At 30.7% G+C, this 21,693-nt stretch overlaps 3 protein-coding genes across 10 annotated transcripts in view; all 3 read left to right on the forward strand.

The window, feature by feature from the left end:
• The window catches only part of LOC111057488 (methionine aminopeptidase 1D, mitochondrial), a 29,089-nt gene extending 25,606 nt beyond the window's left edge, over positions 1 to 3,483 (forward strand). For all 5 annotated transcript variants that reach the window (XM_039442432.1, XM_022344939.2, XM_022344928.2 and 2 more), the window contains exon 7: positions 2,258 to 3,483. In XM_039442432.1, coding sequence (XP_039298366.1) covers positions 2,258 to 2,445 — 188 coding nt within the window. In that variant the 3' untranslated portion in view covers positions 2,446 to 3,483. The remainder of the gene's footprint in view (positions 1 to 2,257) is intronic.
• A 385-nt stretch (positions 3,484 to 3,868) lies between these two features.
• On the forward strand, positions 3,869 to 17,837 carry LOC111057478 (probable methylcrotonoyl-CoA carboxylase beta chain, mitochondrial). Of its 2 annotated transcripts, none has more exons than XM_022344909.2 (11): positions 3,869 to 4,093; positions 6,156 to 6,406; positions 7,164 to 7,404; positions 8,207 to 8,385; positions 10,576 to 10,774; positions 12,693 to 12,842; positions 13,503 to 13,569; positions 15,206 to 15,362; positions 16,528 to 16,642; positions 16,927 to 17,012; positions 17,648 to 17,837. In XM_022344909.2, the coding sequence occupies exons 1-11, from the start codon at positions 3,980 to 3,982 to the stop codon at positions 17,766 to 17,768; spliced, it is 1,680 nt and encodes a 559-aa protein (XP_022200601.2). In that variant the 5' UTR covers positions 3,869 to 3,979; the 3' UTR covers positions 17,769 to 17,837. The 2 variants fall into 2 exon arrangements, with proteins under 2 accessions (XP_022200601.2, XP_039298365.1); XM_039442431.1 differs by lacking the exon at positions 3,869 to 4,093 and adding an exon at positions 4,825 to 5,111.
• Positions 17,838 to 19,571: 1,734 nt separating this feature from the next.
• The window catches only part of LOC111057639 (CUE domain-containing protein 2), a 68,192-nt gene continuing 66,070 nt past the window's right edge, over positions 19,572 to 21,693 (forward strand). Inside the window, exon 1 of one of the 3 annotated variants that reach the window (XR_005573146.1) lies at positions 19,572 to 19,726. The gene's annotated coding sequence lies outside the window, so the exon portion shown is untranslated. The remainder of the gene's footprint in view (positions 19,727 to 21,693) is intronic. The other 2 variants (XR_005573145.1, XM_022345088.2) reach the window with 2 other exon arrangements.

The following is a 21,693-nucleotide window of genomic DNA, read 5'->3' on the forward strand; positions in this document are numbered from 1 at the left end:
TAGGAGGAGAACATATCAGAAGTCCCCATTCCTAACTCATGTTCTAAGGGGATGAGGGTGGTTTAAAAGTTGCAGTTTTCAGCGTTTTGCTTCCACGCTCATATCTTGAGAACAATGCCTTCAACCGTCATAACCAACCATTCAAAAATGAAGTTTGATAAATCCTCTACATTTTTTGTTCAGTGGAATTTTGTGACATTACCATCAGTTTTCGAGTTATTCGCTCTTGAAGGTGTGTGTTAAAATAACAGGTTTTTATCCAATGTTTTGCTCTTTCAGGGCTTATAACTCTCCAACAATGCATCATAAAAACTGATGCCTATCATAGATTTGTAGAGTATTGAATTCTCTTTGAAATAATGTATTATTTCACTATTCCAAGTTTTCCTTTCATTGCTATAGCAGCTTCAATGTAGGGGGTGAAATTTTCATTGTAGCAATAATTGATCGTTTGACAATGACATTTGAAGGGGGTATCTTTGACACAATTTTTGACTTTGCAACTTGAGTTGGACTAGTTAGTAGGTGAACATAGCAAAAGTGCGCATCTTTATCCCCTATGTGGAAGGTGTGGAACCTTCAAGTTGACACTTGTTGCAGCAATGAAAATTTCACCCGTGCATTGAAGCTGCTCTAACAATGAAAGGAAAACTTGGAATAGTGAAATAATACACCATTTCAAAGAGAATTCAATGCTTTACAAACCTACAATGAGCATAAGCTTTTATGATGCATTGTTGGAGAGTTGTAAGCCCTGTAAGAGCAAAACATTGGATAAAAACCTGTTATTTCAACAAATACACACTTTCAAGAGAGAATATCTCGGGAACTGTTAGGAATATCACAAAATTCCACTGAACAAAACGTGTAGAGAATTTATCAAGCTTTATTTTTGAATAGTTATTTAGGTCGGTTGAATGCATTGTTCTCAAGATATAAGCGTGGAATCAAAACGCTGAATTTAAAGAGTAGAATTTTTCATTTAATTTTAGAGTTGTCAGTTCCTTACTTTGGCAACCCTTCACAATGGCAAATATTTCCAACCCAGTCTAGCCCTGAAGCTCTGCTTGACAATTTTTCATTATGGTAGTCTCTGGATGTCTAGTTGAAATTAATGCATTTTTATAATTTATATTCGGTTATTAGTGTGAGATAAAATAAATGAAATGAATACGTAATAAGTTCTATTTTCTTGATTTCAAATAAACACAACATTATAGAATAATTTCAGAGTGAAAACGTAAGAAAAATAATTTTAATTTGAATGTTGAGTGTATTTAGGCAAAATTACTTTGCGCCAAGATATTTCTCCAACCGTGAACAGCAGTTGATCTCATTAATATACGCTGTAATGTATGTTATAATATCTATACAGAATTGATGAATATTATGGAAACAGCTCAATATTTCTTTTACAAGGTTAGTTCGACAGTAGGTTTCATTGGGGATCCTATTTGAATAGAAAATTAATTTTCTGTCGCTTCAAGATTTTGGTCCGTCATTTTGAATCACACTTAATTTTTACAAATGGGAAGGTGATCATAAGATACATATAACTTAATAAGACATGCCGAAAACTTGTTCAAAGTTATCCACATTTGAAAATACTAATAAATCATACAAAATTTAATAAAAGAGTGTACATAGAAAGTTTTTACATCAACTATAGAAATTACTTTACACCAACTATAGATTTTTTATACATAGAAATTACTTAATCAACATGAAATTGATTCAAAGATATCATTCATTCCATAGTAAAAAAGTAAATTCGTATGGCTTTTGTTGGTGGGGAGTCCCTTGCGGGAAGGTCCCACCTCGCCTGAGTGAATAATTTTAGGCGTCAATGGGCCTCACGACTGTCATACTTTAGCCGGGACCGACAGTTCAAGAATCAAGAATTTTATTTGCCGTAAAACTTTAAAGAAAGCAATAAGCATCGTTTAACGTGCCCATCCGAAAACACATTCCATGAATATATATTATTCAGCCAGTAGCCTATTTATGTATTCATTAAAAAAAATAACAAACCTCTGAAATATATTCTGCACATCAAGTCGCTGAAACATAATTATCTATGCTTTCACCAGTAAATTGAAAACCTTGTCATTTGGATTTATAAGAGGTTGGATGATTTTACTCAATTCCTGTGAAAAGTCTCAAACTATCTTAAATAACAGTGAGTGAAGTAGAACTATGTTGCATTAGCCTCTTTATTTAGTTATTTATCACTGATAATTCAATGAATATTTTTTAGATAACGATTATGGTGGTCAAATGGAGAGTGGAATGACTTTTACCATAGAGCCGATTCTGACTCAGGGAAAGGATGAAGTGATCATCATGGAAGATGGGTGGACAGCTATGACCACAGACAATGCCCGCACAGCTCAATGGGAGCACACTATCCTAATTACTGATGATGGGTGTGAAATACTAACATAATTCTGATTTGTTGTTTCAGCAGAGTGTATTCATATTAGTATCATAGTAGCGTATTTTCAGATCAAAAAACATTTAGCTAATGATAAATTTATCAGACGTTGGAATGAAATTAATTTCTGGAATGAATCAATGAATTATTACGGTATTCATATAATTATTGTCTACAAAGGTTTTTATTATTGAAATAATAATAATAGACTGCTGCCTGAAAAGCAGTCGTTAGATCATGTCAGAGGCCCTGAAATTGATCAGTTGCGACCTGAATACTCTGCCACCAGACAGTGCCACCAGAGAGCCAGTTCACTCGATATTATTATTATTATTATTATTATTATTATTATTTGCTCCCTTCTTCTGGAGGTATCAGGACGAAGGAAAAAGGAAAAGGAAGGAAAGGATTGTTATTGAAATAACAAATAAAACCTTTGGTAATAAATTGAATATATTTCTATTAGCATGTAAGTTATTTATTCAATCTTTCAATTTACTCCATGTAAACTGTAGGTTTGAGAATAACTATTATGATTTTTAAGCTTAACAGTGGAATTTGTAATTAAAAGATTAGAACATAGCCTTATGGATTCTATTATTTTCAGAAATATATTTTTTCCGCCTTTAAATTATTGAATTGGAACAATCCTTCATCTCATCATCGTTTCAATCGATTTCAATGTTGGATTTTCGATAATAAAAAGAATTTATAAGATGAATAGGTGGATAAATTTGAATCTCTAGTTTTTCTTAATCATTTATAGGCTATATTAAAACCAAAACCCATAGTCTCATCTAAGCGTAATCCGAGCATCGTCTAATCTAATATGACCGTTTTCCATTAGAAAAATTAACAATTTTTTCAAAACACTTCAATAGATCTACAAAATTAACTTGGATATTATAAACCTCACATCTACTTTTTGTAGGTACTAATTGTGTGGTCTAGTGGACTAAAAAAATATATTCTAATGTAATAAGTATTATTTTAAATTAAATTTACTTTTCCATCATAAATATTAAATTTATTTTATCATTTTCACACCAATAATTTAAATTTAAATTGATATAACAAAAAATAAGATTGCATGGTTGATAATAATAGAGTGAGCTATCTTCATTATCTTTCCTTATTAAGTTCATGACATCAATGACGTCATTGATGTTGTTGCTACTACATTGTTTTTATATAAATATAATAATTGAAGTATCAGTATCACTATTAAAAAGCTATCAATAGAAATGGGAATATGGTGATAATAAATAGTGAAACATCGATAAATATAGAAGACGAGTTTTTGAAACTGTTGTAGGAACTTTGATCGATAATGAAATTCATTCAGCTCGACACTTACAAGGCATTAATATTCATTATCTCAGTTATTCATTGTTACTTATCAAGTCAAAAATCGATTCTCTAATATCGATTTTTGTAAGTGAAACTGTCTTCGAACAATGCTCTCACATCAGTTTTAACGTTTTAATTGTTGTGTTCATGTTGTCACACACTTATCAGTGAACGTTCTTATCGCTCACAGTAGACATGTCTTTGATTCGAAAAAAGTTAGTTTATTTATTTAAAAATGGGATCCGTGAGTTCAGCAATTCTTTTCCAGTCATTGAATCCAATATAAATAGGAATTCTGAACACTTCAAGGTACAGAAAAAACTAATTTATTTTAAAAATATAGTTATGTACCTTAGTACATAACTTGAGTTGAGTTTTTGTGGTGTTGGAATATTTAATAATGATGTATTTTGAGAGTTTCAGTTAATCCGTCAACATATTTTGGACTGCGAATAATTTCATGAATTTATATTATAGTTCGATTCTATTCAACATAGAGATTTTAGCTCAGTTTCTGATGAAGAGATTCCATTCAATTCATGATATAGTAAACATAACCTGGAATGTTTTTGAAAGCATCATATCCTCTCACGCAGTATGTCCAATCTCCAATGTATTTAGTTAATTTTTAAAGGGTTTTATTGTTGGCAATTTTAAGCACGAAAGACAGCCAGGTTTGATATAAGAGTGGTAATGTAACGAATAGGGGAGATTGAAGGCAATAATTATTATGTAAACAACATTTTTCAATTTGTTAAGCTTATGTAAGTTAGTCCAATGCGAACATGAAAAGAATAAGAGTGGTAATGTTCCTCTTTTGAATTGGAACGAGGTGCTAAAAATGTATATGACATCAATGCTTTACAGCTTTATTCACATTATTCCTTAAGATATTATATTATTTACTGGAAACTTCAGAAATATAGAATAGCAGCACACTGATATTTATGTTTTACTTGAATTTATGTTAACTATTAAAATCTTCAAGTTAATACAATACTTGAAATGAATTTTTCAGTAGAAATAGCAATTAATTCCAAATATAACTACTGTTTATGTAACTTTTAAAATTTTCAACTGAAAATACAGCAGTAGATATATCTACTGTATAGATATATATACACTTGACTTGACTTAACATGCTTTCATATGAGGATTATAAACATTCAAATATCAATTTATTAGGCTCTTGTGGAAATTTTGGTATACATAAAGTTCTCAATCTCCAAAATTTTTATTATTTATAAACAGCTTTTCCTATGGTTTCATTTTGTGAATATTGTCTGGTAAAGCCATCAGATGAGTTAAACATCTACAACCGAGAATTGTGAGTATAATTTTTACATTATTAAGATGTATTAATTTTTATAAACATTCGTTTGATTGATGAATTTCAAATAATCTAATGAAGTAGCTATTACTTTTGGTGTAGTTGAGAAGTTGATATTGTGGTTATTATTCATATTAAATAAAAATACTTAGAAATTGTTAAAAACCACAGATTTTATTGATAGTTGGAAAGATATACAGTAATCAGAGATTGACAATGGTGTAACAACCGAAACCGGTCTTTCTGACTATCAATAAAGTCTGTGGTTTTTGACAATTTCTTAGTCTTCTTATTTAATAAGTAGGTATTATATTATTTTTTATTTTTGTAGTCTATATATTGTATATTCTTGACATTATTGATAGATGAAATAAATATTGTAAACTCCTCAAAATAGCTGGTGGGAATAAAAATACTATTAATTCTATTTTTGTCCTTAGTACAAAGATAAAAATATAAAATATTTGTGAATCATCAACACCTTGATAACTAATCACATTTAAAACGTCTTAACGACTTGATAATCAATTTAGATTTGTGGTGTACATGTTTGTAATTATTATGTCTTCAAGATTAAATAATTGATTTACAGTACTGATTTCATTCAACTTTCAAAATGTTCAACCGATGGTGTGTATTAGAAACTTGACTTGCTCCCATGGATTGATCATGGAAATAATGGAAAAATACAGATAATATCGATAAAATAAGTTGAGCTCTAAGCGCCTGCTACTCTCCTTGTAAAGGATGACCAGTTTTAAGAGCCGAACTCCTCTAAATACCATTAATGAGTTTCCACCTATCTCTCTTAATCATCATCTGTCTCATTACCAACGGTTTAGCCAAGAGCTCATATGTGAGCATCTTCCCCAGAAAAAATTGTTACCGTATATTTATGTAGAACTATAATGCCATGCAGAAGGTATACAGGTACCCAATCTCTAACCTTGTGATCCTGTTTCTATTCTCAGCGAAATATAAATACAATTTTTCATCAATTTATTATTTAAATTCGATTATTATTGATCAATTTTTCAACAGAACAACTATGATGACATGAGAATGCTAGTCGAGAATCTACAGGATGTCACAAGCACAGTTCTAAAAGGTGGAGGAGACAAAAGTATATCAAAACATAAAAGTAGGGGAAAACTGCTTGCCAGAGAAAGAATCGACGTCTTATTAGATCCTGGTTCCCCTTTCGTTGAACTTTCTCAGCTTGCTGGACTCGATTTATACAATGATCCAGTACCAGCTGGCGGAATAGTCACCGGAATTGGCAGAATTATGGGGTGAGTAATAATCACAATTACCATCATGAGGGAATATGCCTCCATAAATGACGTGGCATGTTCATTTATCTAAATAAATATTTCTTTTGTGTAATCTATTCATGTTGAATTATATTTTTTGTTGAAAACGTTATGAGATCAAATAAAATAAATAAATAATTTTATTCCCATCATTTGGAAATTATCAAGATGGAAATTACTGAGATATTGCAATTACTCAAATGCTAATGAATTACAGCATTTAATTTGGATTTTCGTTTAATAATAATTGTAAATTATCAAAACATGTATGAAGTGCAAAAATTATGAAATAATAGGAAACAATCGGATTTAAGATAAAATTTTCTAAGAATAATAATCTAGTTTTCGGGAAATTGAACTGAGAAGTACATTTTTCTTATTGTTCATACTATGTTAAGAACTAACAATTTCTCATATCTCTATATATATTATTCTAGAGATTTTTGATCTTTTAAATTTGTTGTGAAACAAATGACTCAACTTGAACCTTTAGAGAATTTAAAGTCCTTCATTTAAGAGATAGAGTCTTGTATAATAGAGTTCACAATATAATATAGTCATGTAATGGTGTTGGTTTACTGACAATTTTTAGGTAAACGCATTCCACCTGTACAATATTTAAGCTTTTCTGTAAGATTGAAATAAAACATTATTCAAGGTCTAATAATTAAGGTTAATTAAACAAAAATATTTTGATGAATATTTGATATGCTCTGCAAAATGAATTGATTTCCAGACAACAGTGCATGGTATTTGCAAACGATGCAACGGTGAAAGGTGGGACTTACTTCCCGATTACTGTTAAAAAGCATCTACGAGCTCAGGAAATCGCGCTACAAAATAAACTACCATGTGTCTATTTGGTCGATTCAGGGGGCGCATTTCTTCCATTGCAGAGCGATATTTTTCCAGATAGAGATCATTTTGGCAGAATATTTTACAATCAAGCGGTGATGTCAGCTGAAGGAATACCTCAGGTTTGTTGATATCACTCTGCATTAGCATATCGGACTCTTCCATTACAAACTCTTAGACTCAACTCTCACTTACGCGACTCAGGTCGAGAAGAGACTCGACTCTAGTCGAGAGCATGTATTTTCAAATGGTGACTTCGCGGAGACTAGAATCGACTGGTCTGAATGTCACCATTTGGAAACACCATTTGCTCTCGACCAGAGTCGAGTCTCTTCTCGACCTGAGTCGCGAAAGTGTGAGTTGAGCCTTAATCATTCAAAATGTACCGTTCATTAATATCATATTTTCATTTCAAATTTTTCTATTGCACATATCAAATAAATAAGCTCAAAATAATAAGATGGATGGAATCATAAAATAAGATCCGTAGAATATCATTATCAATAGGGAAGGAAACCCTCACTAGTGGAATATGAGAATAAGTTACAGAGATCCATCAAAATGAATGATTTATTCCAATAAGTGGATACTTTATAAAAAACTGAGAATGTAACTATTGGTGTAACTCTTTATGATTGATCTCATTGATAAGAAGCCACCTTATTGGTAGAATTGGTCATATTTTTAATGTACCCATCCAATTATGGAGAAGCTCTCCTACATTAGCCTACTTATAAATCGATTGTATATGTTCCTGCATTACAATAAAGATTTTGCTGATGCAACCTCTACATTTCGTTCCTTGTACACGTACAAGTAGATCATAATGTGGTTATCATCCGGCAAAAAAATAATATTTCTCCATATGTGTATAGGGTTTTGTCAATTTTTAATCAGCTGATAGAATCTTTCTTTCCATTCCAGATTGCAGTAGTAATGGGAAGCTGCACTGCTGGAGGAGCATATGTGCCTGCCATGTCTGATGAATCAATCATTGTCAAACAACAGGGTACAATTTTTCTTGCTGGTCCACCTCTTGTCAAGGCTTCCACTGGAGAGGTCGTGAATGCTGAAGACCTTGGAGGAGCAGATGTTCATTGCAAGTAAGTACAAATTAAGTATGAGTCAAGTATAGATCAAGTACAATTGTAGGTATCCTTGTAATATATGAATAAGCTATTCTCCTTCTAATTCGAATCGTCATAAATTTCTCTCTCATCTAAAGCAGGATTTATCCTTATAGTTCCAAGTAGCTGATGCACTGTAACTAATAAAGAGTTTGAGATAAAAGTAATCGTCAATCAAGAGGTCATCTCTCAATGAAATATTTCAATTCACAAGGTAAATATTGAGGAGACAACAACTCTACTTTGTTTTTATCACTAGGATCATAAATATTGATCTCAATATAATTTCCATGTGACATTATCTCTGCTATCTTCAATTTTAATTGATTGTATTCATGATACTAAAAAATCGTTTTATGTATTTTAAAATAGAAACGAAAAAATATGAAGAATTTCAACATTAAGAATGAAACAAAACAAATCAAGGGTGTGGTAAATGACTCAAGATTCTAAAATATATAATTCAAGTTTAAGTCAAAGATTCTATACATTATGAAAAATAATTAGTTTTGAACTATTTTTGACGACACTACAGTCTAATTTCGAATAATAGTATTATTAAAAACAAGTACTCATGAGTGGAGCGCTTTCGGATTTTTTAAAATCCATTTTCAACACTTAGGATTTCAAAAATCCGAGTTTTTAATAACTATTATTCAAAAATTAGACTGTAGTGTCGTCAAAAATACTTCATAACTAATTATTAACTTGCAGTTCCTCATGGATAGTAAAATAGATGAGTAAAAAATAATTCATGCACTATGTTAAAAACGTTCATCAACTCAATAGATGTGGAGTCACACTTGAAAGATTCAAGTTAACCAATCCTAAAAGGAGATCAGTGTATTTACTTCTTCTTTGTAGAGTTACTAGTATTATTGAATTGAAATAAAAATAATCCAGTACCCTTATATTATTATTATTAGCCGTCGATCTCCCGAAGTGGAAGACGCTGAGTATGAGTCATGATCATTGATTATGCTTGGTGTTTTTCTTGATTGCCCACCAGCTTTTCATTTTTTTGAGAAAATGCAGCTTTTCTTTCTTCACTCCATCTTGTTCCAACTCTTGGAGCTTTCAACTCTTGAATAATTTCCCATTCATTTTTACTTTTGCTCTAAAACCATTTCGATTGGTAATATTTTTGCCAAAACTAGATCTTTTTTAACGTTTTTAATCCATCCCCCTTCAAGGATATTATTATATTTATCAATTCATTACATTTACTTTATTTTATTTGCCTTTGAAAATGGCTACTGAATGATTTTTATTCTATCTTTTGGTGATTTTTTAATATTATTTAATGCTAATTTTGTAGTCAGATAAGTCCGCCGCCCGCCAAGACCAGAGTCGGCCTCCTCCTCCTCCCTTATTTCAAACAACCAATTCTTTAATTTTCTTTATGAAAAAGACTTCGTTAGCTGAACAGTGCTGATCCCCATTGTGGCTGCATATCTTGTGTTTAAGAATGTAAAGATGGATAGATACAAAATGTTTATAAATATGAATGAGTAGATCTTTAATATATATTTTTAGGGGTAAAACTTCAATTTCCTGAATAGTAAAGATGAGGGATATTTTCAAGATTTACGAAAGCCAGCTTTAAGTATTGCTTTTTGGATAACTTCTATAGTCTTCTTAGATGACTGGGGTATGCTGTTCCCCATGCTAAAATACCATGATAGGTGAAAGTGTACAAAGGCAAAATAACTATTTCATAGATAAAAGAGCAAATTTCATGTATTTTTTCTATTGCTATTTCTAGTTTATTAAAATTGAGAATTTCTCCAAGCTGCCTGGATGCAAATATATATTCACGTAATACATTCAACTGGAAGTCTATAAATGTTCTATCCATCAAAAATGATGCCCAGAATTATTATTGACATTTCTATAAACTCAGTCTAATTGAATCTATTCAATAAACAATTAACTTTCAATCATTGTACTGCATAAAAAAGTTACTATGGCGGGTTTTGAGTTTTAATCAAATATTTAAACTTGTTATTGCATAGTCTTCAAGACATATGAATAAAAATAATAAATCTGAGTACCCTTTTAATCATTTTATTTAATCACGACATGTTTCGGCTATATAATGCCATTATCAAGTCAATTACAGGATAATTTATTAATTACATTAATTTATTTATATTCTCATTACAGGATTTCTGGAGTTACTGATCATTATGCATTGAATGATCATCATGCACTAGCTATGGCACGCGATATTGTTTCTAAAGTAAATAATAACTGTGAGCCATTCACAACTAAGTCACAGAAACCTGAACCTCCATTGTATGATATTGATGAATTGTATGGTGTAGTTGGTACAAATCTGAAAACAAGCTTCGATGTGAAACAGGTCGGTAACAACAAATTATTATGTTGAAAGATAGTTTTCTAAAAAAATAATCTACAAATTAATTGTGAATGTTACCATAGGCAACAGCCTCGTAACAATTGTCAATATATCTTATCTTATCTTACATCTAGTAAACACCAATTTGAATATCAGAGTAATAAACTAATAAATGAAATTCCGGATGATCTTAAGGATAAAATAGCAAAAACCAAATTGAGATTAATAAAATCATGGGTAAAGCAAAACTATTATTTTAAAATTGAGAATTAAGTTGGCTGAATCACCAATTTTGGCAATATTGATTGTTTAAAAATTATTAAAACTCGACAATTTTTTTATTATATTTTCTGTGCATTTATATTTTGTTTATCAAGTACTTGATTATTGATAAAATTCAACGTCTTTAGATTATCATCCTTCAACAGAATTGTATCATTTGTACTGCTGTTATTAGATTAAAAAATGTATTTCTTATTTTTAGAACTCGTGGCTGGAGCTCAAGGCTTCTTTTTCCAGTCACGCCAAAAAGTATTGTAATTTGATGATTATTTTTATTTTGTAAAAATATTTCTTGTATTTAAAATAAATACATTATTCATTCATTATTCATTATCTCATCTTACATACTTACTTATTTACTTACGAAGCGCTACAGCCCTGCGTGTGGACCTTGGCCTCCTCAACAATTCGCCTCCATTCATCTCTCTGATTAGCCAGTCTCCTCCAGTTCCTTACTCCTAGGCATGCTAGATCTTTTTCCACATCCTGCAGCCAACGTGTTCTCGGGCGACCTCTTTTCCTCGTTCCTTCCATTCTTCCAACAAGCATCCGCCTCTGCAACCTATCATTCTCCATTCTTTGGACATGTCCCAGCCAGCTGATTCTATCTCATCTTACATACTTTTGTGTTACTGTTATCATTATTCAAGGTCAAAATTGTTTATATATTTAGTGTTGAACATGAAACAATCATACAGTATTTTCAACTATCATTCTAAAATATTAATTCTAACTGCATATCTTTTGAATAGAAGTGAAATCTAAATTATGACCATTTATTAAGAATGAATCACTAGTCAAATGTTTAGTAACCTTGAAGCAGCACTGTCACTAAATTCATGAGTACCTAGACCTATCTTAAATGATAACTTTCATTGGAAATGAATCTGCTGAAATAGATAAAATCTATGGTAGTTCTAATATTTCAATAAATTTGAAGTTTGTTTTTTTTTGTTAAAAATTTGAAAAAATACTATAGCTGTATGTACTATAAGAATACGAATCTTCATTATCATAGACATTGTTAACAATGCATTAATAAACATCAAAAATAGGTACCGTACTAGATAATACATAATACAATTAATACATACGGATAATATTAGCCTACAAATATTTGGTCCAGTCAATTACATCAAATTCTTGTATGTTATATAAAATTTCAGCTTTCAGTAAAGTTTTTGATTTCCTTCTAAAGAATGTAAAAGGACATGCCTTAATTTCTAGTGGTGATGAATTGTACAGTTTAACAAATGTGTACAGAAGATTTTTTGTGAAGTAGTAAACCTGAGATGTTGAACTCTTATATTAGTCCTATTGGCTTCATATCCATGAAAGTCACAATAATTTATTTAATTAAAAAAATCTAGATTACTATGTACATAACTAACACTAAATAATACAAAAATACAAAGAATAGACAATTAATATTCCCAAATTTGTAAAAAAGGTTTACAGTGGGTCCTCATATCAACATTACAAATCAATCTAATTGCTTTCTTTTGGAGTATAAAAATCTTTGAGACATGAGTACTAGATATGACTTCATACTTATCTCTATATCTGGTTCACACTAGATTGTAAAATCTGTAATTAATTGTTAGATTTATCTTTCAACTGTCTTCAAATTTTCACACAGGTCATAGCAAGAATCGTGGATGGATCTCGCTTTTCAGAGTTCAAAGAAAAATACGGTGAAAGCTTAGTTACCGGATTTTCTCGGTTACATGGTGATTTGATTGGTATTATTGCAAACAATGGAGTCCTCTTCCCTGAATCAGCATTGAAGGTGAATATACTTTACTTTATTGATTTCAACACATTCCATACAAATAATGACTGCTATAGCTAGATCAATTATATTGTTAAAATACTATCTATCAAACAGTGCCTCTAATCTATCAATCAATTATTCAATTCATATTTTACGAATTTACTTGTCACGCACTCAATATTTATGCAATATTTCAGAGTGATATGGAATGGATTATTATTATTATTTTATAAAGTCAATGAAAGACTCAGTTCGAGTTGGAAGAATTGAAACGGCAAATTTCTCAACCTTTACTTTGTATCTCTGTAAATTATATTATCGTATATTGTATATTTTTCTTTAGTGCTACTCTTAAATATTAATAAAAATTAGAAATCTATGTAAGTTTAATGACTTGATAATGGCATTATATAGCCGAAACATTTCGTGATTGAACAATTTTAAAAGGGTACTTGGATTTCTAATTTTTATTTATATTATATATTTAATATATCTTTGTAAATTAGCCTAACTTATCATTAGAGTATCTACACAGATTCAACAATAATTCTTTCTCCATCTTTATAACAAATCTATCGCCTGTGACTCTTTTGAAACGATGACAAAAACTATTCAAGTATTGTGTTAAAAGTAGTATTCCAACCAATGCGTAATAATTATTTTAACATTTTTCAGGGAGCCCATTTTATCGAAATATGTGCTAAAAGAAAAATACCTCTACTCTTTCTGCAAAACATAACAGGTAAATATATTTTTGATAGATGAACTTGATGGTATTTGGATAGACATCAAATATTTTAATTATCAGTGTTTAGATATGAATTTTCATATACATATAGCACGTATAAGTCAAATGGCTCATGCTAAGAGTTCCAAACTGTATCTTTTAGTGACCGAAACTAAACCTGTTATTAACTTGTACAATTCATTCCATTTAAGGAATTTATATGCCCTTCAACCATTCAATCAATTATTTTCTTGATGCATTGTTGGTAAGTTAAAAGGTTCAAAAGAACAAAAAGTTTAAAGTGAGAATTCAATTAAATTCAATTCAATTTCTTTATTCCAATACAAAAACAATATACAATATAGAACAGAATAATTATGGAATAATTATTTCCCCCGCATGGACTGTTGATCCGTGCGCGGGGAAAGAGTACACAATCTATTTACAGGTAACACAAGTGCAAAAACTACAGTCAATAATTTATATTGATTCAAGCTTAACCTATAAAAAAATGTTAAATCCTGTAATGTATAAAATACAAACTGTATCAATGACGATTCACACAGCACAAGTACCCGACTCAGAATACTTCATCTTCTGGTTTTTCTAATATAACAGACTTTCAAGAACATATATTTCGATAATAATTGTACAAATATTCTAAAATATGACTGTATAAAAACATAAACAAATACAATATCAGTTCAATTTGTTTTGAATGCACATGTCGGTTAGATGCATGATAGTTTCCGAAATAGACGTCTAAAGCCAAAAATTTTAACTATCAACCAGCTCCAACTGATGAAAGCAATGAATGTTGAAGTCAACGGTTATAGGTGAGCAATTTTCATATATTTATCTCCGAATCACTTCAACCAAACACAGGCCTAGTGAGGAAAATGAAACGCAAAACACAGAATAAAAAATTGTGCTCCAAATATTTCCCTCTCACCTTTTTCGAGCTATGATAATATAACCATTTTTGATACTTTAATAAGTTGTTATTATCATTAATTAGTTAAATTAGTTATTAAGAATTGCCGAAGCAACTGTTCTAAGAGTTTGTACTGTGAATGAAGAATGTAAATGCTGATAAACAAAATCGAATGGAAAATAATGAAATGAACATCGTTTTCTGGACGATTACCGTATTTTTCTAATTAAAGCTCTTGGCAATATAGTAAATACTTTTTCAGTGTGAATGAGTTATGGTAAGAGTCGCATTAAAATGAAGTGGTATACGCTTTCCATCAGCTGCAGAGTTTTTGAATTCTAATGTCTTTCATAGATACCTTGAATAATTAAAACTCGAGACTTACCTATTTTTATATAATGATTAGGTGCCAAGAATAGAAATAGAAATATTTCTTGAAGCTCCAAATCATATATGAGCATTAGCTTAGAAAAACATGAGTAGGCTATAACGCATCTCCAAAATATTGCTGGTATTTTCAATTTGTTTAATTTATTTATTTCACACACAATACAAGTTTGATACATATTAACAAAAGAATACATCATGCAAACATCATCTATGTCTATGTTTAAGGAGTAGCCTACAAGGTAAAACCTGTGCGTAGACCTAAGTTGCAGAAAATATTTATTCAATATAAACTATCTTAGCGAGCTATTACATGTTTTTTTCCACTAGGATTCATGATTGGAAGAGAAGCTGAAGCCGGTGGAATTGCAAAACATGGTGCAAAAATGGTGACTGCTGTTTCTAATGCAAAAGTTCCAAAACTGACAGTGATAATAGGAGGATCGTATGGTGCTGGAAACTTTGGAATGTGTGGCAGAGCCTATAGGTAAAGATTCAAATAGATTCAGCCATGTTTCAAAATATGATTCATTGTAGGCTACTTGTAGTGCATAAGACATTTGTTTAATTTGCAGAAAACTACACTTCAAGTGTTAAAGAACTGGGTGTAAAGAATAAAAGATTCGACGTTCAATTTCTAATATTCTGATTTCTAACAAGTATCGAATTCTACTCATAAATGTTTGTGAAGTTGGTCGTTTTTCAAGGCACTGGATCCAATCTTCATAATATACTGAATACTTCCAAGTATCTTGTACCGTAGACTACCTGGTACAGTAAATATCAAACAAGTAGCCTTCTATTTCCCTTTATAGTCTTCCCTGGACTTTACTGGTAATAACGGTTGTAATAGTGGAATTTGATTGCTGGGAATATTATAAATTGAGATGAATGAAAACTTTGGAAGAATTCAAATTTCTGAATCAGTAATATTTTGATTAATGCTACCTTACACAAATATATGCATGCCTACTAATCCTTGATTCCACTACAATATATATAAGAAAGTTTGGCACCATAAACATATCAATAGCTGGTGAAAAATGAAAATTTTGGATAAAATGAAAGGATTCTTGTAAATAGAAATACAAATCTCAGTACCCTTCTCTTGAATTATTTTATCATAACATGTTTCAACATTCATGCCATTTTCAAGTGATTTCACTTGAAAAAATCACATTGTTACTTCACTAGAAAAAATCACTTGAAAATGGCATGAATGCTGAAACATGTTGTGATAAAATAATTCAAAAAAGGGTACTGAGATTTGTATTTCTATTTATATTACAAGTAGCCCTAAATAGAAAAGAGACAATAAAAATGATTTTTTGTTTTAAAATGCATTATATAAGGTGGTGAATTTTAGTATAATGAAGAGAATTTCATTAGTCACTAGATCACCTCAGAAGGGATTCAACCAGATTTATAAATGAATTGATTCAAATAAAGCATCATGTTGAAAAAATAATTAAAATTTATTTGAATTGTTAAAAACTTATTCCTAAGTCATTTTAAATATTTGTAGATTCGCATATGCTTATTGAGTTCAAGGGAATAATGAAATTTCATATTCTTGCTGTAGCTGTATGCACTCAATTACATTGCAATTTGAAAATAGTTTTTTGATAAATTAAAATTCAATTCTTTTTCAGTCCAAACTTCATGTTCATGTGGCCCAATGCAAGAATATCAGTGATGGGAGGGGCTCAGGCAGCTGGTGTTTTGACTCAAGTTATTAAGGACCAAAAAGCAAGTCTCAAGCAAGAGGTTTGTTCATTTCAGATTCATTCTTTGGACTAATAAAATAATACATCATTTCATTGAACAGAAAGATTAACAACATTGTTTATTCCAATGTGCATTCCAAATTCCAATGAAAATAATCTAAATTATTTGGAAAATGCCTGAACAATAGAAATTATTGATTCTGTTGTGAACAGTATTCGTCTCTGTGGGAATGTTTCACTGAACCGTTTTTCACAGCTGAATGTTCTTGCACCCACCAAATAAAATCCACTCACAATCTAAGTTGAACTTCAAATCTGTTTCAGTGGCCTGCCGAAGAAGAAACTAAATTGAGAACTAAAATTGAAGGTCAATTTGAAGCTCAAAGTAAACCATACTATGCTACAGCAAGGTGAGATATTATAATGGAAATTTACAGGAATCTCTATTTTCAATATTGCTCCTGTCTATTTTCTGTAATAATAGCTACCGGTATCGTATTTCAATTGTAATACTGCGCATTACTTTCTGAAATCAGTCTAAATGTTGAATAGTTTTGTAGAATGTCCTGTCTTTTGAACTTGAGTGATTTTTAGCATCAAGTATTTTTCTAAATATTCGGTATTGATTTCCAATATTGGCTGCGTGATTCAACTATTTAATTTATCATAAATTTAAGGAATATCCTTCTCTTCATTTGATGGTGAATAGTTCTAAGTTTTGTTCAAGAAATTCCAAATTTGAATTATATCAATCAGTGAAATGCATACTTACCTAAATAAATAAAAGTTTGAATAATGAATACAATTTTTTACTAATGAGCTCCATGAATTATGAGAGTGCATTACTAGATGTAAATAATAACTTTGTTGATTACATTGTCTACCATACTTGATATTCTCTTCAATAACCTGATTCTTTGCTCATTAGATTTCATGTTTCTAAACAGAACTATGCAGCGTAAAAACAAATCATACCGGAATAGGATATATTTCGTTGAATAAACAGTGAAACATAATCATATACATCAGCTATATTATTTTGCAGATTATGGGATGATGGAGTTATTGATCCAGTTGATACTAGAGAGCTACTGAGTCTCTGCTTAACTGCAGCAATGCAGAATAATCCTATTCCAGAAACTAAGTTCGGAGTTTTTCGTATGTAGGCTAGTTTTTATGTCAGTTTCTATTTTGTGGCTTAGATCTGAATAAACATTCTTTTCAGTTTAAATTAATTTTCAACCAACTCATTTCCATCCTAACTGAATATATACGTGTAAGTTGTATTATGGGAACTTGAAAGATATTATCTTGATTAGGTATTGCAAACATAATTAATCTTTTTAAATAAAAACAATATAAAAATTTGTAGTACCCTTTTATTAAAAACTTTAACAACTAGTTTCAACCATAGATCATTTTCAAGTTAAATGTAAAAAATAAAATTAATAATATAATAATAATATTCAATGTTTTTATTTTTTACATTTAACTTTTAAAATGACCTATGGTCGAAACTAGTCGTTAAAGTATTTTTAAGTTTTTAATAAAAGGGTACAAAAAGTTTTTATATTGTTTTTATTTGAATCGAGTAGCCCATATAAGCGAAGGCGAAGTGATTTAACTATTTTAATAGAGACATCAGATACATTTTAATGTATTGATTGATAACTCCAGTCATCTCTCTGGTTGGCAGTTATTACACTTAACGATTGTCGGCCGACCCTCAGAATCGTCCCCATTATTGTTTGGAGAAACAGCTGTTGGTGAGAATTAGCCAATGGCAGTTTTCACACTTACCGATTGTCGGCCGATGTTCATCGCGCACATAACTCAGAATGTCCTCCGATTGGCTGAGAATCACTTTTGGTGAGAATTATCCGATCGGAAGACATTCTGGGTGTCCTGTTGATTGAAAATCGATAATATTGTGGAACGGCCATTCGGAGGACAATATTTTCTGAGCGTTGGCCGACAATCGGTAAGTAGTGTGAAAACGACAACTTACTCACCTTTAAGCAACTCTTCTTCATTGTACAGTTGTCTTGATGCTGGCAACAATTTCGTAATATGCTGGATATTACTCTAAGGCTACATCACTATGTAAATATAGACCCTACTGGAAAATGGAAATTTGCGTATCCAGTCAATGAATGAAGTCTCTCCACAATTTTGAATCCCTGAACCGAAGAATGTATCATTTAATAAGAGAAAATTACTTTTGTTCACTGTGATCAAATAAACTAAAAATTGCATTATAGCTTGAGGCGTCCATCATTTTGAAGAAGGGTCGAGTATAATAGGTAGCTCTATTTCTGCTAATCAAGACAGAATAATGCAAATTGAAAATATTATGAGTAAATCTTGCTGGTCTCTAGCTTATAAGATTCTATGGTGAGCTTATAAGGGTTGGCCAAAAGTTTTGGGCCCCCTATAGACTTCACCTTAGTGAAATTAGATGAGGAAGGTCGTTAACTTGGATTTTGGGACCCTTTTTATAGTAACATATAGATGGATTATTAATAGATAAATAAAATTAGTAAAAAATAACCGATAAGGAGTTCTAATGCAAGTAAAAATGAATAATAACTATTCTACCAGGATTGGTTTCTAAATAGTATTTTCAACTTGAATAAGCAAATGAATAACAAAACAATATCAAGGATAATAAAAAAACTCAAGAAGTGGATAGCTGGATATTTAGAGTACTATAATCTACTGTTACCGTCAGTTTACTCGTTCAAATAATACCGCCAAATGGCGTAAGCAGAAAACTCAGATGAAGGCAAGAGTATAGAGTAGCCATACATCAACCAAAATGAATTTGAGGTTAGAAATAGAATATTATTTACTCCTAAAGATTATACCCGGAATTGATGTGATTGAATATTCGATTCAATTTTATGATTTTAAAACATGAATTATGCTAAATATCAGATTACAATAATTAACATTATTTGACAATGGTACTCTAAAGTTCCACTAGTCCATGCTTCTGCTTTCAGCTTATTATGAACTGATCCGACCCTTCTGTTGTTGTTCAGTATAAACAAATCGAGAATCTTGTGAAAAGGTTCTCTATTCAAACAACTTACCTTATATATTTTATTTTACTGTTCAAAAGGTATGTTTGTTTCTTCATCTGTGGGTGAATAATTTTTATTTAGTATTTTTGCTTGAATATCTTATAGGTATTTCACCTCTCTTTAGTGAATTTCAATTCGCAAAAATTGTATAAATCAATACAGTCTTGGTGAAAGAAAATAATTTCTCAGTTGATTTTAACTATTATTATTATGTTTTCAGTTTTATGTTCTCAGAGCTTTACCAATCAATTATACCAGTATTTTACTGTTTTTATATTATTTTTAGACCATGTTTTCTGTTATAAATCTGCAATAATTCTAACCCTTAACCCTTGCAATTTTAGTTGACGAAAAACTTATGTTGAATGATTATTTAATGAACAAAATTCTATCTTCAGTGCTAATTCCTATCAGAAATTACTTTTTAAGTTTACTTTAATTCAAGAATCTTCCTGGAAAATTATTTTTCTGTCACTAAATGCATTATGTTGCACTGTTCAAGTATTTGGCAATAAAGTTAATTTTTAAATACAATTTTGAGTTAAGGTGCAATATGCTGCCTTATTCCTACCAGAAATTAATTTTTAAGTTCATTTTAATTCAAGAATCTTCCTGGAAAAATATTTTTCTGTCACTAAATGCATTATGTTACACTGTTCAATAGTTTGGTAATATAGTTTATTTTTAAATATAATATTGAGTTAAGGTGGAATAGGCTACCTTAGCAACAAATCTATGGTTCTAGTAGCGCGGCTATAGCCGCTCAGTCGCTTGTGGCTGTATACTTCACTATTATAATATTCATTCATTCAATTCATATATTCATTTTAATTAAGGTAACGTTTCATCCATTGCCAGAGCTTTGCTCCTTACATGGGATTTCATTCGAAGTTTTACATAAAAAACTATAATATAGGCCTATCTGTGACGGTTACAGCCGCTAGCGACAGAGCGTCTAAAGCCGCGCGGTCATAATCGTAGAGTTGTCGCTAAGGAATTGCACCTTAGAGTGCACTTCAATTTGATAGTTTTTTCAGTTATTTATTCTAAATAGCTAGCAGAATTATATTTGTGATTGAGTTGATGAGTCAAACAAAGGACAACAGCGTTGCCGATCCTCTGCCTTGCCACTGCCTTCTATAGATCATGGCTGATACCAGTATATCTGATGTAATATTAACTGTTAATGTTCATTCATCTTAAAAATGATCAATTATATTTTATTCGTCAAGAAAATATATTTTTCAATGATTTAATTATGAATTCCCATAGTTGAGATAAAATATTTTATTATATTTTTAGATTGTTGAGAAACGATCTATAGTGAGGTCCACGTTATAATGGTAGTGTTTGATTACTAATGGTGTTGCTGTCCTTGTCTATCATTCAACAAAGCGGATATCGCTATCTCTTTCTTGATTGTCTCTGTTGCCAGATCGTCTTTTAACAATGTAGAATTAATAAGTAATCAACAAAATATTTGATTCTTATTAGGAAAATTCATTATGAAATTATTGAAAAAAAAAACTTTTTTTTTTAAATGAAAGAAAAATATAATCTCTTGCTTGATAAATATATTAATTATTTTAAACGAGAATGAACAGTTAATATTACATCAATAAACCTGTCTATAGAAGGCATTTTACTCTTTATGAGTAAGACTGAGGATCGGCAACGTTTTTCTCCTATCTTTCTCCACTGCCATTATAACGTGGACCTCACTATAGGAATGATACGGAGCTAGAAAAGGATTGCGCTATCTGCTTCTAGTTAGGGAGGTTGGGTTTTGGCATTTTGGTTTCTAAATGACAGTACCGGTATGATACTTTTAGATAAACAAAAATAACAAAAAGTTGAAATATTCGTACATTCGAGATATTGCACAGAAAGCTACCCGTAAAAAATGATTCCAAGGTCGATCAGCCATTGCATTAAAATTAAAGACTCAGCTGTTCCGCTAAGCAATATTTTTCCATAGAAATAAAAATAAAAATCTCAGTACCCT

This window comes from Nilaparvata lugens, chromosome X (assembly GCF_014356525.2).
Source record: "Nilaparvata lugens isolate BPH chromosome X, ASM1435652v1, whole genome shotgun sequence".
NCBI classification, from domain to species: Eukaryota; Metazoa; Arthropoda; class Insecta; order Hemiptera; family Delphacidae; genus Nilaparvata; species Nilaparvata lugens.